This window comes from Lucilia sericata, unplaced genomic scaffold, assembly GCF_015586225.1.
Source record: "Lucilia sericata isolate MDLA Ls3-8-SP2 unplaced genomic scaffold, ASM1558622v1 Contig000333F_arrow, whole genome shotgun sequence".
NCBI lineage: Eukaryota > Metazoa > Arthropoda > Insecta > Diptera > Calliphoridae > Lucilia > Lucilia sericata.
In genome coordinates, this window is record NW_023994354.1 from 36,189 (window position 1) to 44,500 (window position 8,312).

The 8,312-nt window shown below is 31.0% G+C and overlaps 1 protein-coding gene across 1 annotated transcript; it reads left to right on the top strand.

Moving 5' to 3' along the window:
• Positions 1-884: 884 nt before the first annotated feature.
• Positions 885-7,615, top strand: LOC119603753 (polycystic kidney disease 2-like 1 protein). Its single transcript, XM_037955915.1, has 9 exons — positions 885-1,077; positions 1,135-1,629; positions 5,271-5,495; positions 5,806-6,037; positions 6,237-6,467; positions 6,535-6,777; positions 6,896-7,185; positions 7,340-7,408; positions 7,472-7,615. Exons 2-9 carry the CDS (start codon positions 1,442-1,444, stop codon positions 7,578-7,580), a joined length of 1,587 nt encoding a protein of 528 aa, XP_037811843.1. The 5' UTR covers positions 885-1,077; positions 1,135-1,441; the 3' UTR covers positions 7,581-7,615.
• Positions 7,616-8,312: the final 697 nt, after the last annotated feature.

An 8,312-nucleotide genomic window follows, 5' to 3' on the forward strand; every position in this document is an offset into this window, starting at 1 on the left:
TCAAAATTTCAGATCTTTCTCAAAATAACACATTCTAAAAACAAACCCATTTATGATTAAACATTAGAACAAAGTAAACTGTTGATTTAACAGTTTTAATAGTTTTTTAATTGTTTTTATTGGAATTATAATTTGCGTGTATGTCATTCATTTGTTCTTTCCAACAAAACATTGAACTTTATTTCAAAATTTCAATCAATTTAAGATGGCGACGTTTAAGTTTAAGTTAGTTATTCATCGTATATTATTGCTTTTGTTGGGTCGATAGTGTGATATTTGAGACACACACAAATATTATTTTATACCGATCCATACAACCAGATAATTCTTTGAGCTCATAAAAATATGTACTATTCCCTATCAAATCGCCCAATATTTGATCCTATCGCACATAAACAATATCTTTTACAATTCAGTTTTTCATCTATAAATATTTTAAATTTTATTTCATTAAAATATTAAGAATAAATAACATTTAAAATCTACAAATAACTAGTGTAGAGTATCATTTGGTCGACCTTATCCGACTATACGTTCTTATTTATTATTATTATTCTATTGCATTTCTAAACAAACAACTAGTCATCATTATATTGACAAAATATTATTTTTTGGAACCGGTTATACATATGCTGCTTGGGAATACAATTAAAACTTTTAAGGGTGCTATAGACAACAGCTAGACATCTGAACATGATTAACAAGAATAAAATATGGTGTGAGTAATCTGGTTTGAGAACATCTTAAAATTTATTAACGATTTTATATCCCCCATCAAATGTTCATGTAGTAATTTCGTTTTATTAGCATTATCTCAACATCTCTCGTAAATCGAAAAATACACTTCTCCAACTTTTCTTTATAATTTAAAATAATTATTTTTTAAAACAGTCAAAATGTTTTCTCCTCGAAGTTTTTTAAAAAAATTCAAAAGAAATCACAATAAAACTGAAAATTTTGAAAACTCAAATGAAAAAATAAATGAAGGATCCATTAACTATGATAATGATGAAAACACAAGAGCGGCCTTGGTGGAAATTTTAATTTATGTAATTTTTTTAGTGGCAATAACATTTGGTAAGTAATAATAGCATTCTAGTAACCAATAATCGATAACAAAAGACTTTTTCATAGTCGCCAATGCTGCTCAGCATTTGCATATGTTCTATTTCAATCAAACTTTAGAAAGATCATTTCTAGAGAGAACTTTAGAAACCAATTTGGGTACAGAATTGAGTTTCAATGAGCTGGTAACAACAGCTGATTGGTGGTTATATATGGAAAGAGTTTTCCTGGCCAATTTACATGGTCTCAGCTATGATTGGCAAAGCGAAGATGATGAAAATGTAACGGAAATTGAAACTAGAAAAAATTAGTTGAAATACAAGTTGGTCCAAGGAGTAGGCTGGTCGGATCTCAAGATAATGGCTCCAAGTTCAATATGTTTGAAGTTACTAGTTTATCACGCATCTTCTTAAGAGACAATATTCTATTAGGACCTCCTCGTTTAAGGCAAATACGGGTTCAAGAAAAATCTTGTGAAATTCATGAAGTTTTTCTAACATATTTTAATAGTTGTTATACGGGTTATAGTATAGATAAGGAGGACATTCAAGGAGTGTATATGAAGTAGGTCTAAAGTTAATGAAGTATATCCCAGCAAAAACAAGGTAATGCCTTACCCAACAACTTACTTTTCAATGACTAGAAATAGGCATGGAAAAATTGACTGGATTACAGAGTTGCAGACTACAAACTACTATAGACTAGACTATAGACTAGACTAGACTAGACTATAGACTAGACTATAGACTAGACTATAGACTAGACTATAGACTAGACTATAGACTAGACTATAGACTAGACTATAGACTAGACTATAGACTATAGACTAGACTAGACTATAGACTAGACTATAGACTAGACTATAGACTAGACTAGACTAGACTATAGACTAGACTATAGACTAGACTATAGACTAGACTATAGACTAGACTATAGACTAGACTATAGACTAGACTATAGACTAGACTATAGACTAGACTATACTAGACTATAGACTAGAGATAGACTAGACTATAGACTAGACTATAGACTAGACTATAGACTAGACTATAGACTAGACTATAGACTAGACTATAGACTAGACTATAGACTAGTCTAGATTAGACTATAGACTAGACTATAGACTAGACAATAGACTAGACTATAGACTAGACTATAGACTAGACTATAGACTAGACTATAGACTAGACTATAGACTAGACTATAGACTAGACTATAGACTAGACTATAGACTAGACTAGACTAGACTATAGACTAGACTATAGACTAGACTATAGACTAGACTATAGACTAGACTATAGACTAGACTATAGACTAGACTATAGACTAGACTATAGACTAGACTATAGACTAGAATAGACTATAGACTAGACTATAGACTAGACTATAGACTAGACTATAGACTAGACTATAGACTAGACTATAGACTAGACTATAGACTAGACTATAGACTAGACTATAGACTAGACTATAGACTAGACTATAGACTAGACTATAGACTAGACTATAGACTAGACTATAGACTAGACTATAGACTAGACTATAGACTAGACTATAGACTAGACTATAGACTAGACTATAGACTAGACTATAGACTAGACTATAGACTAGACTATAGACTAGACTATAGACTAGACTATAGACTAGACTATAGACTAGACTATAGACTAGACTATCGACTAGACTATCGACTAGACTATAGACTAGACTATAGACTAGACTATAGACTAGACTATAGACTAGACTATAGACTAGACTAGACTATAGACTAGACTAGACTAGACTATAGACTAGACTAGACTATAGACTAGACTAGACTATAGACTAGACTAGACTATAGACTAGACTAGACTATAGACTAGACTAGACTATAGACTAGACTAGACTATAGACTAGACTAGACTATAGACTAGACTAGACTAGACTAGACTAGACTAGACTAGACTAGACTAGACTAGACTAGACTAGACTATAGACTAGACTAGACTATAGACTAGACTAGACTATAGACTAGACTAGACTATAGACTAGACTAGACTAGACTATAGACTAGACTAGACTATAGACTAGACTATAGACTAGACTATAGACTAGACTATAGACTAGACTATAGACTAGACTATAGACTAGACTATCGACTAGACTATAGACTAGACTATAGACTAGACTATAGACTAGACTAGACTATAGACTATAGACTAGACTATAGACTAGACTATAGACTAGACTATAGACTAGACTATAGACTAGACTATAGACTAGACTATAGACTAGACTATAGACTAGACTATAGACTAGACTATAGACTAGACTATAGAGACTATAGACTAGACTATAGACTAGACTATAGACTAGACTATAGACTAGACTATAGACTAGACTAGACTATAGACTATAGACTAGACTAGACTATAGACTATAGACTATAGACTATAGACTATAGACTAGACTATAGACTAGACTATAGACTAGACTATAGACTAGACTATAGACTAGACTATAGACTAGACTATAGACTAGACTATAGACTAGACTATAGACTAGACTATAGACTAGACTATAGACTAGACTATAGACTAGACTATAGACTAGACTATAGACTAGACTATAGACTAGACTATAGACTAGACTATAGACTAGACTATAGACTAGACTATAGACTAGACTATAGACTAGACTATAGACTAGACTATAGACTAGACTATAAACTAGACTATAGACTAGACTATAGACTAGACTATAGACTAGACTATAGACTATAGACTAGGCTATAGACTAGACTATAGACTAGACTATAGAATAGACTATAGACTAGACTATAGACTAGACTAGACTATAGACTAGACTAGACTATAGACTAGACTAGACTATAGACTAGACTAGACTATAGACTAGACTAGACTATAGACTAGACTAGACTATAGACTAGACTATAGACTAGACTATAGACTAGACTATAGATAGACTATAGACTAGACTATAGACTAGACTATAGACTAGACTATAGACTAGACTATAGACTAGACTATAGACTAGACTATAGACTAGACTATAGACTAGACTATAGACTAGACTATGACTAGACTATAGACTAGACTATAGACTAGACTATAGACTAGACTATAGACTAGACTATAGACTAGACTATAGACTAGACTATAGACTAGACTATAGACTAGACTATAGACTAGACTATAGACTAGACTATAGACTAGACTATAGACTAGACTATAGACTAGACTATAGACTAGACTATAGACTAGACTATAGACTAGAATATAGACTCGATATAGACTAGACAATAGACTAGACTATAGACTAGACTATAGGACTAGACTATAGACTAGACTATAGACAGAGACTATAGACTAGAATATAGACTAGACTATAGACTAGAATATAGACTAGACTATAGACTAGACTAAGACTAAGACTATAGAATTAGACGAGACTATAGACTAGACTATAGACTAGACTATAGACTAGACTATTAGACTAGGACTATAGACTAGGACTATAGATCGACTATAGATAGACTATAGACTAGACTATAGGACTAGACTATAGACTAGAACTATAGACTAGACTATCGACTAGGACTATAGACTAGACTATAGACTAGACATATACTAGACTATTAGACAGATGGGTCTATAGACTAGCGACTTAAGACTAGACTATAGACTAGACTATAGGACTAGACTATAGGACTCGACTATTAGGACTAGACTATAGACTATACATATGGACTAGACTATAGACCTAGCCTATAGACTAGACCATATGACTAGTACTATAGACTAGACTATAGACTAGACTATAGACTAGACTATAGACTAGACAATAGGACTAGGACTATAGACTAGGACTATAGGACTAGACAATAGGACTAGACTATAGGAGATCATAGGGACTATAGACTACTAGACTATAGACTAGACTAATAGACTAGACTTATAGACTAGACTATAGACTAGGACTATAGACTAACTCCTTCAAGCGACATTGATAACTACTTATTTACCTCCTTATTTGTAATCGAGCGTAGTAAGTTCTTGTTTCCAATGACATCTCCGTTTTAAAATAATGACTTCAATAATATGCTCTAAGTAAATTTTGCTTTTAAATCTCTTGCATGGCAATAAAAGTTTTTGCTGGGTAATTACAATTAATATTATTAAATTGCAATTATTTATAAACTTTAGTTCAACATTTTATACGATGTCAGAATTGCAAGTAAACGTATTGTATGGTAAAATCAAAAAATATTATGGAGCTGGTTATTTGGTAAATTTAAGTAATGATTTTGAGGAAAATCATAAAATCTTAGAAAACTTAAAAACAAGCCAATGGATTGATCGTGGTACACGAGTTATGTTAATGGAATTTGTTTTATTTAATATAAATACAAATATTTTTAATAACGTTAAGTAAGTTTTTAAGTTACACCGGAAAAGGTTTCAACATACCTACTAAATACTGAAGTTAATAATATTTAAGAATAATTTCATAAATTTCATGAAATTTTTGCATAGCCTTGAGTTAATTTTATTAAATTTTTATATTTGTTAAGAAATATTAAACCAAATAAGTAAAAAGCTTTTTATGTTTAATAATACTATTTATGAAATTTTCTTATACTCAATGAAAATGGTTTGGGGGAAAAATCATGTTCGATTTATAATATTTATTACAAAATTCATTCCAGTTATGAATATTTTTTTTTCTGTTTATTGTTAGAATTATAGCTGAAATACCACCTGTTGGTGGAATTGTTCCCTCACATCAATTTCAGGCCTTGAAATTGCACACTCTTTGGACTGAGGGTGATTGGTTTTTATATGTCATGGGTGGTCTTTTCTATATTATGGTTGTATTTTATACCATTAAAGAATTTATACAATTTTCGAAAATGGGAGCGAAATTATATTTTTCTTCGATTTGGAATTTTATGGATATTCTAGTATTGATGGTGAGTAGAAATATGCTAAATTTAAAGTTTTTCTTTTCGAATGCTCAAGGTGAAACAATTAGGACGATATTCGACTCAAATTGATGATAAGTCGGGTCACAATATCATTCAGCTTAGCGATCGTTTCAACAGCTTGGATGCGATAAGTCCTTAATATTAATGATAAAATAATCTCTTATTTAAAACTTTCCATTTACAGTTTTCATATTTATCTCTCATCTATAATTTAATACATCCTTGGTATATATCCGTTATCATTCAGAGGACCAAAGCTAAACCCCATGAATTTGTTAGTATCGACTATATCTGCTATTGGAATCTACTCTATATCGATATGATGGGTATATGTGTGTTTTTGGTGTGGATTAAAATTTTTAAATATATAAGTTTCAATAAAACCATGTGGCAATTTAGTACCACCTTGAAAAGGGTAAATAAGAAGAAAAAAATCTGCAAAATTATTGTATCTATATAATAACAAACTTTATATCTTCTAGTGTGCCAAGGATCTGTTTGGTTTTGCTGTTATGTTTTTCATTGTCTTCTTGGCTTATGCTCAATTGGGTCTATTAATTTTTGGTTCCAGCCATCCGGATTTTCGACGTTTTAGTGTATCGGTTATAACTTTAATGCGCATGTTTTTGGGTGACTTTGAGTATCAGCTGATAGAGGAGGCAAATCATGTTTTGGGACCCATTTACTTTTTGACCTACGTTTTATTTGTTTTCTTTATTTTACTGGTAATTTAAAGTTTATTTTAGTTCCAGGTCCACAATATGCGATTGAACGAATCACATTCTTAACATGTTCGTTCGATTTTAGTGGCAAAGATCTTTAAGTTAAATTTCTTGTATTTAGAACATGTTTCTGGCCATTATCAATGATACTTATGGTGCGGTCAAAAGTGAAGTCTATAAAGGTCACTCTGATTTTGGTGCATATTTATCGCGTTTATTTCAAAAATCTTATATGTGGTGTTTTCCACGAAAAAATCTTCACGCTGAAAAAGATGAAATTGTTTCATTAAAGGATAGACAGGAAATATCTGAAAGTATTGATTCATTATATCCAGCTTCTACGAATGAATTCACTACTCAACCCTCTTCACCCAGTCGCGTTAGAAAGCGTGCCAGTGAGGTTTTAAGAGAGTAAGTTAATAAATTATTTTCTCTACACCGGAAATAATCCAAGTCTAATATATACGAAAAATTTTGTACATTGTACGACATTGTTTCGTAATATATACGAAATTTTAGAAAAATAACTTTTATTTTACGAAATAATTTTTTGTAAATTTCATAGATACTTTGAGGAGCTTTCGGAAATTCAATTGTCACCTATAATTTCCGAACACAATGCAGATTTTCAAGGGTAAGAGGTGTGAATTTTTAAAGTGAATTGATTGCTGATTTGTAATTATACATTTAATTAAAGTTTAAATAAGCGTATTACTTTATTGGAAGAGGTCTTAGAACAATTGATTAATAATATGGATCGTATTTTAAATAAGATTGAGTCAAAGCAATTAAAGAAAAAAACTTAAACTCCAAACCCCAAATTATTGTTTGTTAATAATCGTCCGTTATGTTTTTTTATTATTAATTGAAACAATTTAATATTAATTATACATTTTCCAATTATTGTCATATATTCAAATAAAAACGGTCTATTTTTGTTTAAGAAATATTTTGTTTGACATTAAAAGTTCAATGACTTCAATATACATATATACAATTACATGTATATAAATGTACCCTGCAGTTGAGGTGATTGTCCTGAACTAATAGCACAGACCAACAAATGTTTAACCCAGAGACCAAAGTATACTTTTCTAAGGTATTGAGCAGCTCTCTATCCATATCTGGAATCTCAGAATTTATCCATTACATCAGGTTTTTGAGACATAGTGTCATAAAGATACTAAAAACTCTTTTTAAACTTTATTACACGATATCTGGAAAACCTGATGTGATGGATGAATTCTGAGGCCAGATTTATCGCTGGCCAACTCTTTAGTAAAGTAGGTTTCGAATTTTCTTAAATTTTGTTGGCCTGTGTAATTTTACCCAACAAATTACACAACAATTGAATGAATGACTTCTCTGCGCATTTAAACAATACTGTACTTCTTAAATGACCTCAAAATACATTAATTTCAAGTTAACCTAGTATTTAGATATTTTGGGAAAATATTGTTTTAAGGGATACCTTGACACCTTATATGTAAATCCCCTGAATACATCAATGTACTGTTTTCTATGTAAGTATGTATGCA